Consider the following 14,830-nt stretch of genomic DNA (forward strand, 5'->3'; position numbering starts at 1 on the left):
GCATGGGTGGGTCTGGGTAGGCATGGGTGGGTCTGGGTAGGCATGGGTGGGCATGGGTGGGTCTGGGTAGGCATGGGTGGGCATGGGTGGGTCTGGGTAGGCATGGGTGGGTCTGGGTAGGCATGGGTGGGTCTGGGTGGGCATGGGTGGGTCTGGGTAGGCATGGGTGGGTCTGGGTAGGCATGGGTGGGTCTGGGTGGGCATGGTTGGGTCTGGGTAGGCATTGGTGGGCATGGGTGGGTCTGGGTGGGCATGGGTGGGTCTGGGTGGGTCTGGGTGGGTCTGGGTGGGCATGGGTGGGTCTGGGTAGGCATGGGTGGGTCTGGGTAGGCATGGGTGGGTCTGGGTAGGCATGGGTGGGTCTGGGTGGGTCTGGGTGGGCACAATCCCACCAACTGGGGAGCCAGGCCCAACCAATCTGATTGATTGCTCTATGTGTCAGTGTTCCAAATGGGACATTATTTGTCTTTTTACCTAAGTTAGAGAGGCACGAATATCATACCCCCAAGATATGCTAACCTCTCACCATTACAATAACAGGGGAGGTTAGCATTCTTGGGGGATATGCTATTTATGCCTCAGTAATTTTCTCACTGATCATTATTCACGCTTCATTCAGGATTATCTGTAATCATCCATGTTGAAGTGTTTAGAAACGTATTATACTGTTATTTACGCTAAAAGTGACTCCAATATGACGCAGTACATTATTTACCATTAGTTTATATTGAGCACAAAATAATCTAAAACACAAACTAAACAAACAGTAAATTCATCCAACAAGTTTGTAGAGTCACAAGCTTGATGTAGTCATGGCGTAATTGGAAAATGGGACCAAATTTTAAGCGTATGACTACAGTGGCTTGCAAAGGTTCTCACACCCCCTTGGCATTTTTCCTATTTTGTTGCTTTACAACTTGGAATTAAAATATATCATTTGAGTTACACAACAGGCCTACCACTTTGAAGGTGCAAAATATTTTTTATTGTGAAGCAAACAAGAAATAAGTAAAAAAAGAAAAAAACTATTCACCCCCCCAAAGTCAACACTTTGTAGAGCCACCTTTTGCAGTAATTACAGCTGCAAGTCTCTTGGGGTATGTCTCTATAAGCTTGGCACTTCTAGCCACTGGGATTTTTGCCCATTCTTCAAGGCAAAACTGCTCCAGCTCCTTCAAGTTGAGAGGTATTTGGTTTGCGCTAGACATAGTGTTTTCTTTGATGGCCAAAAAGCTCAATTTTAGTCTCATCTTACCAGAGTACCTTCTTCCATATGTTTGTGGAGTCTCCCACATGCCTTTTGGTGAACACCAAACGTGTTTGTTTATTTTTTTATTTTAGTAATGGCTTTTTTCTGGCCACTCTTCCATAAAGCCCAGCTCTGTGGAGTGTACGGCTTAAAGTGGTCCTATGGACAGATACTCCAATATCCGCTGTGGAGCTTTGCAGCTCCTTCAGGGTTATCTTTGGTCTCTTTGTTGCCTCTCTGATTTAATGCCCTCCTTGCCTTGTCTGTGAGTGTTGGTGGGTGGCCCTCTCTTGGCAGGTTTGTTGTGGTGCCAGATTCTTTCCATTTTTTATATAATGGATTTCATGGTGCTCCGTGGGATGTTCAAAGTTTCTGATATTTTTTTATAACCCAACCCTGATCTGTACTTCTCCACAACTTTGTCCCTGACCTGTTTGGAGAGCTCCTTGGTCTTCATGGTGCCGCTTGCTTAGTGGTGTTTCAGACTCTGGGACCTTTCAGAACAGGTGTATATATACTGAGATCATGCGACAGATCATGTGACACTTAGATTGCATACAGGTGGACTTTATTTAACTGACTTCTGAAGGTAATTGGTTGCACCAGATCTTATTTAGGGGCTTCATAACAAAGGGGGTGAATACATACATACACGCACCACTTTTCAGTTTTTTATTTGTTTACATTTTTTTCATTTAATTTCACCAATTTTGACCATTTTGTGTATGTCCATTACATGAAATCCAAATAAAAATCTATTTAAATTACAGGTTGTAATGCAACAAAATAGGAAAACCACCAAGGGGGATAAATACTTTTGCAAGACACTGTACTCTATAAGTGAATTTGTGCCAGTACTTTTTGTCCCTTAAAATGGGGGACTATGTACAAAAAGAGTTGTAATTTCTAAACGGTTCACCCGATATGGAGTAAAATACCCTCAAATGACAACTGACAGTCTGCACTAACCTCATAGTCATTGTATCATTCCACATTTCTGGAACACACAGCCAAAACAAACAAAGAAATGTCACTGTCCCAATACTTTTGGAGCTCACTGTATATTGATAATAATAATAAATTTTATTTAGCAGATGCTTTTCAGGATACTCAAGGACATGTTTAAATAAAATCTATTTAATTTAGGCCTATGTAAGGCATTTTTATTATGCTTGTGATTGTTTACCGGGAGGGGGGGGGACGAAACATTCAGCGTATTAATTTCAGAAGAATGGTCGGGCTCTGGCACGTGTCACTTTGCAGTGATACCATGTGCAGTAAACAGTAGCTACCCCTGTGTAGTCTAGGGTACATTGTGTGGGCTACACACCGTTAGCTAGCTAGCTAAGACTCACTAGCCAACTTGGCTGGCAAAAACAAGTAAAATGGCCAAACAAATCTCACAGTAAAAATATTTCTAGAGACTGTGTATAGAGAGGATGTTCTCGCATTTGCCAAGTTATTTGATATCAGTGATTGATTGCTTTGATCTAATCGGGGGCCTTAAAGAGAGTTTCAGGACATTCAGAGACAACGATCAGCACTACAACACTGTTTTAATTCCACACTGTTAGAAACCACGGAACACGCCTCCCCACTTCAACTCGCACTCTGTCCCATCCTCCACTCCAGTGAAATAAAAAAAAAGTTACTTCAACAACATTTTTTATTTATTTAACTAGGCAAGTCAGTTCAGAACAAATTCTTATTTACAATAACGGCCTACCCCGGCCAAACCTGGACGACGTTGGCCCAATTGTGCGCCGCCCTATGGGACTCCCAATCACGGCCGGATGTGATACAGCCTGGATTCGAACCAGGGACTGTAGTGACGCTTCTTGCACTGAGATGCACTAGACCGCTGCGCCACTCGGGAGCTCCGATGTGCCTCGCAAGTAGTAGGCTACAACAACTGACCTCTGACCAGTGTTATCATATAGCTTAGCTACAACAACTGACCTCTGACCAGTGTTATCATATAGCTTAGCTACAACAACTGACCTCTGACCAGTGTTATCATATAGCTTAGCTACAACAACTGACCTCTGACCAGTGTTATCATATAGCCCAGCTTGAGACTCAAGTTTTGAAATATAAGGGACTCTATGTTATTTATAATAAGAGGTAGACCTACATGGAGAAAATGGGCAAATGCATGAAACAATGTTTATTTACAGTCAATGTAAATAGCCTATGATTTTGGGGAATTTAATTTAATTGGAAATAGATCATTGCCCTGTGCTTCTCTGCCCATGCATTATAGTTAGGCCCTATAGGCTCTTGGTCATTTAAAATACATTGTAGGCACACTTGATCTCCAGCGCCCAGCAGAGAATTGCACTCGGCTTGCATTTTGGCTCAGTGATCTCAACTTTTTTCACATTTTGTTGTCTTTTACAGACGGAATTTAAAAATGGATTAAAATGCAATTTTGTGTCATTGTCCTACACACAATACCCAATAATGTCAAAGTGTAATTATGTTTTTCGAAATTTGTACTAATTAATTAAGAATTCAAAGTTAGAAACAACGGAACACGTGTATTAAACTTTGTAATGCCAAGCATAAATATGTTCAGGAGTAAACATGTGCTTAACAAGTCACATAATAAGTTGCATGGACAACACTCTGAGTGCAATAATAATGTTTAACATGATTTCTGAATGACTACCTCATCTCTGTACCCCAGACATACAAGTATTTGTCACTACAAAAACACTCACTTGTCGGAGAGGAGGGAAACCGTTCAGGGATTTCACCAACTGGCCAATGGTGACTTTAAAACAGTTACAGAGTTTAATGGCTGTGATAGGAGAAAACTGAGGATGGATCAACAACATTGTACTTACTCCACAATACTAAATTAAATGTGGCAAAAAAAAAAAGGACATTTATGTCCTGAATGGAAAGAGTTGTGTTTGGGGCAAAACTCAACACATCACAGAGTAGTCGTTTTTTTTAAGATAAAAAGAAACAGAATAGAGCTAAGTGCTATAGGAAAACCTGTTTCAGTCTGCTTTCCAACAGACACTGGGAGACAAAATCACCTTTCAAAATCACCAATCAACCTGGAGTTGATTACCAAGACAACATTGAATGTTCGTGAAGGGCCTAGTTACAGTTTTGACTTAAATCAGCTTCATAATCTATGGCAAGAATTGAAAATGTCTGTCTATCCATGATCAACAACCAACTTGACAGAGCTTGAAGATCTTTTTAAAGAGGCATTTTCAAATATTGTACAATCCAGGTGTGCAAAGCTCTTTGAGACTTACCCAGAAAGACTCAGCTGTAAACGCTGACAAAAGTCATTCTAACATAAATTGCAAACATTTCTAAAACCATATTTTCACTTTGTCATTATGAGGTATTGTGTGTAAATGGGTGAGGAAAAAAAGCAATTTAATCCATTTTGAATTTAGGCTGTAACACAACAAAATGTGGAAAAAGTCAAGGGGTATGAATACTTTCTGAAGGCACTGTAGGCTATGGCTGCCTATTGTGATTATTACTGTTATATCAGGACATTATGTTCTAGTCTCAGTCTATTAATTATATACCTATGGTTTATTATGTGTAGGTCTATGTGAGTCGCATTTTAAGAGCAAGACTCGTGGATGAACGTAGGCCTACAAGACCTTTTATCTGTAATGTGAAATCACTTCTTAGATGGTTTGTTGTGTGCGATCGATTAAAGTACACAGCAAATTGCCCAGTGTTACCTTGTATTGATTTTTCAGTGTAACATTTCTAGTGTTGATTCAGGAGTTAAATTAACACTCAGGTGTAAAAGAACCCTAGTGTTAGTGTTAATAACCAGTGTTGAGTGGAGAGTAAAATGTTCCCATCAAAACATGGCCCATCATGATCTAATTTCCCAGCGTGCTCTACTGCAGCTAGAATTTTGTTTTGAATTAGTATCTGTGTTTTTACATGTACATTGATTGATTTATTAACCTTATGCTACACAAAGACAAATAACATAGAGTTTTCTCAACTAATTCAATCAGTTAGTTAGATTTATTGCATCCGTTACTGAAGTGGCTGTTACAGTTGAAATGGTTTAGGTCGTCTCCTTTCTTAATATTGACAGTTATTTCGGAAGCAGGTTGCAGATGAATAAAGATTCCACCTGTTGGATGTGCTAACTCTGTCTGTATTTCAATAGGAATGACATATCACTTTACAAGCCAGCATAATGTAACTTTAAGGCCTGATGTCAGTGATGATTTAACATTGGAGAATTTGCTGTCTAGGGTATAGGATAGGCCATGCTTTTATGATAATGAAATTATGATTTGAGTGCCTAAATTTGGCCCTGCCATCATCATATGTTTGCCAAAGCCACTGCTCTGGAGTACCATCCATCAGAGCTTTTCAGAGACAGTTTTGTGTACCCAGATATACCATTCCCAGTGGACAAGAGCCAGCCCATACAGTTCCCTCTGTTGTCAAACTGGGTTATAGTCACCAGTAGGGTAGGGGCTGTGTTTTGGGGATGAAGTACATGTTTAATTTAATTGCAGTATTTGGTTAGCTGTATTTTAAACGATTTTACAATTGTTAACCTTTGTTTATTTCAAATATTTTCCGGGGGTGTTAAATAGTCTCTCCCTTGCAGCATCTGGCTCTAAGCCTGAGGTAATGATGAATTAAACAGACGAATGATTCATTAATTAAGCATCATCAGTAGTTGCCTTCTAAACAGCCTCTCATAATACCACTGTTCCTGCCTGACCTAGTTACTAGGCTTTCTCAACTCTTCGCAAGGATGACCTAACTAGTACACACAGACACACACGTATATAAACGCCGGCCCACAGGTAAGCTCTAATACAGGGCACAGACACAAACATACACACATACACCCACACCGGGGTGTTTTGACCACCATCTCACAAATAACCAATGAGAAACCAGCACCTATACTTTATGCTAATCAGGCTTGGTGCTCAGCGTTTCCTGGAGTGAAGCTGCTATCCTCTGCTTCGTTGTCTTTTTACCGGAGCGCTCATTTTCCACCAATACAAATCATGCTCAAGGGCCAGTTGGTGAGATAGTTCTATGTCCCAAACGGCACTCTAATCCCTATAAAAGTGCAGTAGTTTTGACCAGGGCCCAAAAGTAGTGCGCTATATAGAGAAAAGGGTCCCATTTGGGACAGAGTCTCTTATTCTGCCATCAGATTATCTCAATTTTGGATGGAAGGGGGATGATTAGTTGACAGTAGGAGTATTGTAGGTCTATGGGGGAGGAAAATGCCCCTAATTTTTTCCATGTCGTTAAAGTTAGGAGAATGTGTGAGAGGAACAGTCATAGATTACAGGTGTAGCTTGAAGCAGTGACTCTCCAAGTGGACAATAAACGTTTTAAAAAACACTTTGAGAACAATGTGTTTGACCTAGCAGCACATTGACCCATGTGTTCCGTTTTCAATTCTTTCATTGTTTCAGAAGTCTAGTCAGCACTGAGTCAAGTCCAGTCTCGTTTTAATTAACTTGATCTGTTCAGCAAATGAAAGCGTAGTCATTTCAGAGAGTAAAGTCAAATGATTTATAAATACTTTATGACCACCGTATCTTTACCGTCTCTGTGTCCTCCTGTTAACAGAATGAATATTACTGTAGGTTGGACTTCCTGTGGAGGGACAAGTTCAAGAGAGAGTGTGAGGAGATTGAGACCATGGAGAACCTGAACAGGGTTCTACTAGAGAACGTTCTACCGGCCCATGTTGCAGAACACTTCCTGGGACGTAACTGGAAGAACGAGGTGAGGCAGCAACCATTCACAGGACATCAGAACCTTGAGAATTCAGAATCATAGATCGAAGCACATTCCCATTCTAAAATTCTTCAAAGAAGACACAAAGTAAATGCATTCTAGAACTAATTTTAGAACCACACATTCTAACCCTATATGGAACCAGTAGCGTAGATCCATTCCACTGACCTGTGTCTGTGTGCTTGTTTCTCCAGGATCTGTACCACCAGTCGTATGAGTCGGTGTGTGTGATGTTCGCCTCCATCCCAGACTTTAAGGAGTTCTACACAGAGTCAGATGTCAACAAGGAGGGCCTGGAATGTCTCAGACTCCTCAACGAGATCATCGCTGACTTTGACGAGGTGAGTTACTCTGTCCTTATTGGCTACTAATCACATCTGTGTGTTGGGCTGTTGTAGAATGTGTCACAGTAATATTACATCCGTTACTACTGATCATAACCGGATGTTAGACAATACAGAGCATCTTCACTGATAACAGAAACAAATCTGTGACCGAACTGTCTGTAACATCCTCGTTACAGTATTCTTGCTAATTGTCTACCCTCTCCCTCTCTCTGTATGTGTGACAGCTGCTGTCCAAGGCTAAATTCCATCCTCTCTCTCTCTCTGTGTGACAGCTGCTGTCCAAGCCTAAGTTCAGCGGGGTGGAGAAGATAAAGACTATTGGCAGCACTTATATGGCTGCTACTGGTCTCAACGCAACACCTGGACCTGAATACACACAGGTACATCTTTTACTCACACACACACACACACACACACACACACAAACACAAAAAAACACACACACACACACACACACACTGCAGAGAACTAGATGACATATACTGTATTTTAAACCCACAGAAATGATCAAACTCAACTCCAATTACAGGTTTAAAGTTGTGTGATGGTGCTAAACATCTGAATGATTCTCCCTCTCTCTCCATTCCTCTACCCCCCTCCTCTCTCTTGTCCTTTTCTGTCTTCCCCGTCTCTCTTTCCTCTCTCTGTTCCTTTCCATTTTTTCTTTCTCCCTCACTCAATCTTCTACTCTCTCTCGTTCTCCCTCTCTCTCTCTCTCTCTCTCAGGAACATGACCGTCAGTACATGCACATCGGCACAATGATGGAGTTTGCCTTCGCTCTGGTCGGGAAACTAGACGTTATCAACAAACACTCTTTCAATGACTTCAGGCTACGAGTCGGTGAGAGAGAGAGAGAGAGAGAGAGAGAGAGAGAGAGAGAGAGAGAGAGAGAGAGAGAGAGAGAGAGTAATTGGTACAGTCCGACTCTGTCTTACATGTGACCTCTAACCCTTCTTCCTGGTTGTGTCAGGGATAAACCATGGTCCGGTGATTGCGGGGGTGATCGGAGCTCAAAAGCCTCAGTATGATATCTGGGGTAACAGTGTTAATGTAGCCAGCAGGATGGAGAGTACTGGGGTACTGGGAAAAATACAGGTACTCAATTAATACAGTTATACGAATATTAATGCTACAGCAGTTTCCTAAACTCTATCTTGTTTATTTTTCTCCCTAGCACTACACACCTGACTCGAATAATCAACTCATCATTAAGCTTTGATTATTTGAATCAGCAGTGTAGTTCTAGGACAAAACCCAAAATGTGCACCCTTGGGGAAACACTGCTACAGTAATAATAGCTCCGTGCAGTTTTATGTTATACCACTAGAGGTCGCTGCAGAAATAGATCAAGGTTAATGAGAATGGTATACAGGTACAGAGCAGATGTTATGCAAATGTAGATATATAATAATGCAGAACTATACAATATACTCGAAGCCACTATGAACTTATCTCTTTGACTATTCTCCTTTCCTGATTAAGTCTCCAGTTATTAATATGAATTTACCACAGAGATCCATTAAATGAATTTGAGTTAGATATGTACGTCTATAGAATATCCTGCCTACATGTGATGTTTTGGACATCATGCTTTGTGGTCCTTTTCAGTCACTTGATATAACACACTATGGGGAGCCAACGACCAATCACAATCACCTGAAGAAATTACGCCCAACGGGCTAATGAATGTCGAGACCACCCTCAGAAGCCCCGCCTTCCTGGCTATAATACCAGAGCGCGCATTCATTTCCTCTATTCTTCGCTCTTCATCTCACCTGAAGGAAGCACGTGTCACGCAATTTACAAACTTTTCAAGCACACAAGGCTACGAGATTCGGCTCCGACTTAGATGTCTGTTGGTGGGGAGAGAGTACTTGTCCCTCTAGATATTATGAGTTTTTGGTCTTGGCATTGTTTTTTGTGTTTGTTAAAAACCCACTACTTTCCACTCCACTTGTGTAGACTGTGCTTCCTTGCTTGAGTAAGATGGCCAGTGGTAAGAGTAAGTTAAAAATGGTTAACCTGCCGAGTTTGAACCTCCGACCGTGCCCAAGGGCACGTGGTTTCACAATCAAAATGAAAGATACTCATGAGTGCTGTAATGTTTGCCTGGGGTGGAAACACGCTCATGTGACCATTATCCCCGGCTGGGTTCAACTTCCATTTTGCGTCAGGTTGACTTTGTGAGAAAGATTGGGGCTGCTGGCGAAGGGTTTTCCGGTGAAGCGACCTCTGGGACGGGGTCATCTGAGGCTGGGAGAGAGCGGCAGCAGCGGTGGGTTGACAGGCGTGTCATCACAGCCCATGTAAGGGATCATTCTGGTCTCTGTGGCAGTGGCAGTGTCCAGGGGATGATGTACCCCTGGTTGGCTCTGCAGGGTTTTCAGAGTGTGAAGCGGATGACATCAGTTCGGGGCAGCCTAAGCCCCAGCTTTGGATTCGGCAGGGGAGAGGGAACCATTGGTGGATAATGTGCCTTTGATGGAGCTGTGTCGTAGGGCGGCAGATCACCTGGGTGTCTTCTCCCCCACAGAGCAGCTCCTCCAGGTTTGGGGGAAGGGAAGCGTTGGTGGTTAATGTGCCTTTGATGGAGCTGTGTCGTAGGGCGGCAGATCGCCTGGGTGTCTTCTCCCCCGCAGAGCAGCTCCTCCAGGTTTGGGGGAAGGGAAGCGTTGGTGGTTAATGTGCCTTTGATGGAGCTGTGTCGTAGGGCGGCAGATCACCTGGGTGTCTTCTCCCCCGCAGAGCAGCTCCTCCAGGTTTGGGGGAAGGGACGCGTTGGTGGTTAATGTGCCTTTGATGGAGCTGTGTCGTAGGGCGGCAGATCGCCTGGGTGTCTTCTCCCCCGCAGAGCAGTTCCTCCAGGTTTGGGGGAAGGGAAGCGTTGGTCGTAGGGCGGCAGATCACCTGGGTGTCTTCTCCCCCGCAGAGCAGTTCCTCCAGGTTTGGGGGAAGGGAAGCGTTGGTCGTAGGGCGGCAGATCACCTGGGTGTCTTCTCCCCCGCAGAGCAGCTCCTCCAGGTTTGGGGGAAGGGAAGCGTTGGTCGTAGGGCAGCAGATCACCTGGGTGTCTTCTCCCCCGCAGAGCAGCTCCTCCAGGTTTGGGGGAAGGGAAGCGTTGGTCGTAGGGCGGCAGATCACCTGGGTGTCTTCTCCCCCACAGAGCAGCTCCTCCAGGTTTGGGGGAAGGGAAGCGTTGGTCGTAGGGCGGCAGATCACCTGGGTGTCTTCTCCCCCACAGAGCAGCTCCTCCAGGTTTGGGGGAAGGGAAGCGTTGCCTACTCCTGTTTAAAGATTTTGCAGATGAGATAAAGGTGATCTGGGATTCCACTCATTCAGCCAGGCTGGTGCTACCAGGTTATAGTGATTTCTTGAATGTAGAGAAGGGTTTCCTAACTGGCAACCCACGGGTTGTCTTATTCGGCACCCTAAGTTTTCTGAATAAAGTACACATACACAATATACATATACATACATACAGTACATACATATATACAGTTGAAGTTAGAAGTTTACATACACCTTAGCCAAATACATTTAAATTCAGTTTTTCACCATTCCTGACATTTAAAGTAAAAATTCCCTGTTTTAGGTCAGTTAGTATCACCACTTTATTTTAAGAGTGTGAAATGTCAGAATAATAGTAGAGAGAATGATTTATTTCAGCTTTTTTTTCTTTCTTCACATTCCCAGTGGGTTAGAAGTCTACATACACTCAATTAGTATTTGGTAGCATTGCCCTTACATTGTTTAACTTGGGTCAAACATTTCGGGTAGCCTTACACAAGCTTCCCACAATAAGTTGGGTGAATTTTGTCCCATTCCTCCTGACCGAGCTGGTGTAACTGAGTCAGGTTCCTGCTCACAAATTTTCTATAGGATTGAGGTCAGGGCTTTGTGATGGCCACTCCAATATCTTGACTTTGTTGTCCTTAAGCCATTTTGCAACAACTTTGGAAGTATGCTTGGGGTCATTGTCCATTTGGAAGACCCATTTGCGACCAAGCTTTAACTTCCTGACTGATGTCATGAGATGTTGCTTCAATATATCCACATAATTTTCCTGCCTCATGATGCCATCTATTTTGTGAAGTGCACCAGTCCCTCCTGCAGCAAAGCACCCCCACAACATGATGCTGCCACCCCCGTGCTTCACGGTTGGGATGGTGTTCTTCGGCTTGCAAGCCTCCCCCTTTATCCTCCAAACATAATGATGGTCATTATAGGCAAACAGTTCTATTTTTGTTTCATCAGACCAGTGGACATTTCTCCAAAAAGTACATTCTTTGTCCCCATGTGCAGTTGCCAACCGTAGACTGGCTTTTTTATGCCAGTTTTGGAGCAGTGGCTTCTTCCTTGTTGAGCGGCCTTTCAGGTTATGTCGATATAGGACTTGTTTTACTGTGGATATAGATACTTTTGGACCTGTTTCCTCCAGCATCTTCACAAGGTCCTTTGCTGTTGTTCTGGGATTGATTTGCACTTTTCGCACCAAAGTACGTTTATCTCTAGGAGATAGAGAGGTATGACGGCTGCGTGGTCCTATGGTGTTTATACTTGCATACTATTGTTTGTTCAGATGAACGTGGTACCTTCAGGTGTTTGGAAATTGCTCCCAAGGATGAACCAGATTTATGGAGGTCTAAAAAATAAAATTCTGAGGTCTTGGCTGATTTCTTTTGACTTTCCCAAGCAAAGAGGCACTGAGTTTGAAGGTAGGCCTTGAAATAAATCCACAGGTACACCTCCAATTGACTCAAATGATGTCAATTAGCATATCAGAAGCTTCTAAAGCCATGACATCATTTTCTGGAATTTTCCAAGCTGTTTAAAGGCACAGTCAACTTAATTTATGTAAACTTCTGACCCACTGGAATTGTGGTACAGTGAATTATAAGTGAAATAATCTAAAAATTACTTGTGTCATGCACAAAGTAGATGTCCTAGCCGACTTGCCAAGACTATAGTTTGTTAACAAGATATTTGTGGAGTGGTTGAAAAACAAGTTTTAATGACTCCAATCTAAGTGTATGTAAACTTCCGACTTCAATTGTATATTTATGTTTAATTGCTGGACATAAAAGACTGTAAAAGCACCAGGAAACCTGTTCCAAGTGATTTTCATTTTGTAAATCTGTTCCAAAGTGTTCCTACGCATAATAGAGAGACACGTGATGGTAAAACAATGTTAGTATTGTTTGAAAATGTTATGTTTTAGTCAAATATTATATATGTTTGGGCATCTTGTGGTCAATAGGCAGTGTACAAATTCGTCGTTATTATGTTCCGGCGCCCCGACTATCAGCTCAAGAAGATCGGCCTGCGGCTGAATCTAGATGATGATCCCTGAAGTAGAGGGTGGATCGGTCGTTAAATGTGGTAACAATGCTGCAGCGGTATCATCATATCGGTATGCTGTATGAGCTGAATAAGACCGTGGAGGCGTAGAATCGGATTCAGAGCTTCTCTACAAAATCCGTGCTATGGCTGTTTTTGTGCTGCGCCTGTCCCGCGGTACTATCCTGGCTGTCGGGGGAAAGTTACTGGTTGCCGAAGTCCCCAAACCGGGTGTGGGCCTGGTATGAGAAATGCGGTACCATGAAAGCCCATTGTTTCAACCCAAGGTTCCTTGGTGTTCAGGGGTATTGAGAGAGCGGTATCTTCCAGATGTGGGCATAATAAACACAGTTCCTTCCGCACGTTCAGACACACGGTTGTCAAGAGTGGTGGATTTGAAAGCAAGCATGACAACAACAACAAAAATGATCCCAGTCCTCATGGTGGTGCTCGGTCCCTTCAGGACATAATGTAGAGAGACTGGCAGAGTGCTCCGTCCAGTGGACGGTTCTGGCATTACTGCTCTGTCTGGCACGGTTTCAGCTGGGGCACTCGGTGCCTTTTCGCAAGTGCCTGAGCGGTACTGAATTGAAGAAATTAATGCGAGCCCCGTTATTATAGCTAGGAAGGCGGAGCTTCTGTGATTTCAGTTTTCCTCTGGTGAATAAGACTGGTCGTTGACTCCCCATAATTTGTTATACCTCGTTCCCTCCTTCAGGGAATAGTAGTTATATTCATAACTGTATGATTTCCCTGCTTCCAGGTAACTGAGGAGACAAGTCGTATCCTAGCAACGCTGGGCTACATGTGTTCGTGTCGAGGCATCATCAACGTGAAGGGGAAGGGAGAGCTCAAAACCTTCTTCGTACACACGGAGATGACCAGATCGCTGTCTCAAGGGACTGTGATGCCTTGAACATCATACACTGAACATTACACATACACACACATGCAAACACACTTAAACTATACAAACAAATGTATCTACATACACACGGATAGACTTGCACGCACATACACACACATACGTGCATGCACAAATAAAGCACATACAAACATACGAGGACATACACACACACGTAACACACGCACACAGTACTGCCTGCTCTAGTAGAACGTATCAAACAACAGACTTTGTTTACAACAGTAACTCCAGACCACTTCATCTAAACCAGACAGAATGGCAGACAGACAACATTTAGAACAACAAACAGAACAACAGACAGACGGCTGTACATACAGTATTACCTGCATCGTCCCTCCTTAGCTGGACACAGTAGTAACTGAACTTCACAGGGTAACGTTGTCCCTAGATACTGATCTTAGGTCAGTTTTGCATTCCCCTCTCCCCTAATGGTTAAGGTTAGGATGTGTTTAGGGTAAGCTGATCTTAGATCTGTGCGCAAGGGAAATTTCAACCTGGAGTGGATTTCATTGACTACCTGAGCGGTCGAGTGGAGCAGTGCAGACACAGATAGTCGAAGCCATCTTGGCACCGATAGTCCTTTCACTATTACAGTACTTTTAGTCAGAATTCTATTTAAAATGTGGTGCCAACATGAAGGGTTGTTTTCCAAACTGTCTATGGCTAGCCTCTCTCTATGGCTCTGGAGCAGAAAGCGACGTGGACCTCAAGAGCAGTCGGGGAATCAAGAGCTACTGGACTTTTGTAAGAAAACGAGAAAACAATATCAACAACAGGAGAATGTTTCCATGTTTTGACGCCATAATTTTCTTACTCATTAAAACATTTGTATATAAGTGAACCAATGTGCCTCATGTCATTGAAAGTCAACTATTTATGATTGCACTGAAAAAGTCCACTAAGTAGTTCGATAAAGAGGTAGTTTGATCAAGTATTGTACTTTATTATGTACAATTGTAGTCGGAAGTTTACATACACCTTAGTTAAATACATTTAAACTCAGTTTTTCACAATTCCTGACATTTAATCCTAGTAACAATTCCCTGTCATTGGTCAGTTAGTATCACCACTTTATTTTAAGAATGTGAAATGTCAGAAAAATAGTACAGAGTATTATTTATTTCAGCTTTTATTTCTTTCATCACATTCCCAGTGGGTCAGAAGTTTATATACACTCAATTAGTATTTGG

The 14,830-nt window shown here is 42.8% G+C and overlaps 1 protein-coding gene across 1 annotated transcript in view; it reads left to right on the forward strand.

The window, feature by feature from the left end:
* The window catches only part of LOC115128595 (adenylate cyclase type 2-like), an 82,881-nt gene extending 68,406 nt beyond the window's left edge, over positions 1-14,475 (forward strand). The window contains exons 20-25 of the mRNA XM_065017829.1: positions 6,860-7,018; positions 7,225-7,371; positions 7,650-7,757; positions 8,104-8,218; positions 8,349-8,473; positions 13,479-14,475. Of these exons, the coding sequence (XP_064873901.1) occupies positions 6,860-7,018; positions 7,225-7,371; positions 7,650-7,757; positions 8,104-8,218; positions 8,349-8,473; positions 13,479-13,631 (807 nt within the window). The 3' untranslated portion in view covers positions 13,632-14,475. The remainder of the gene's footprint in view (positions 1-6,859; positions 7,019-7,224; positions 7,372-7,649; positions 7,758-8,103; positions 8,219-8,348; positions 8,474-13,478) is intronic.
* Positions 14,476-14,830: the final 355 nt, after the last annotated feature.

Source organism: Oncorhynchus nerka, linkage group LG4 (assembly GCF_034236695.1).
Source record: "Oncorhynchus nerka isolate Pitt River linkage group LG4, Oner_Uvic_2.0, whole genome shotgun sequence".
Classification (NCBI taxonomy): Eukaryota; Metazoa; Chordata; class Actinopteri; order Salmoniformes; family Salmonidae; genus Oncorhynchus; species Oncorhynchus nerka.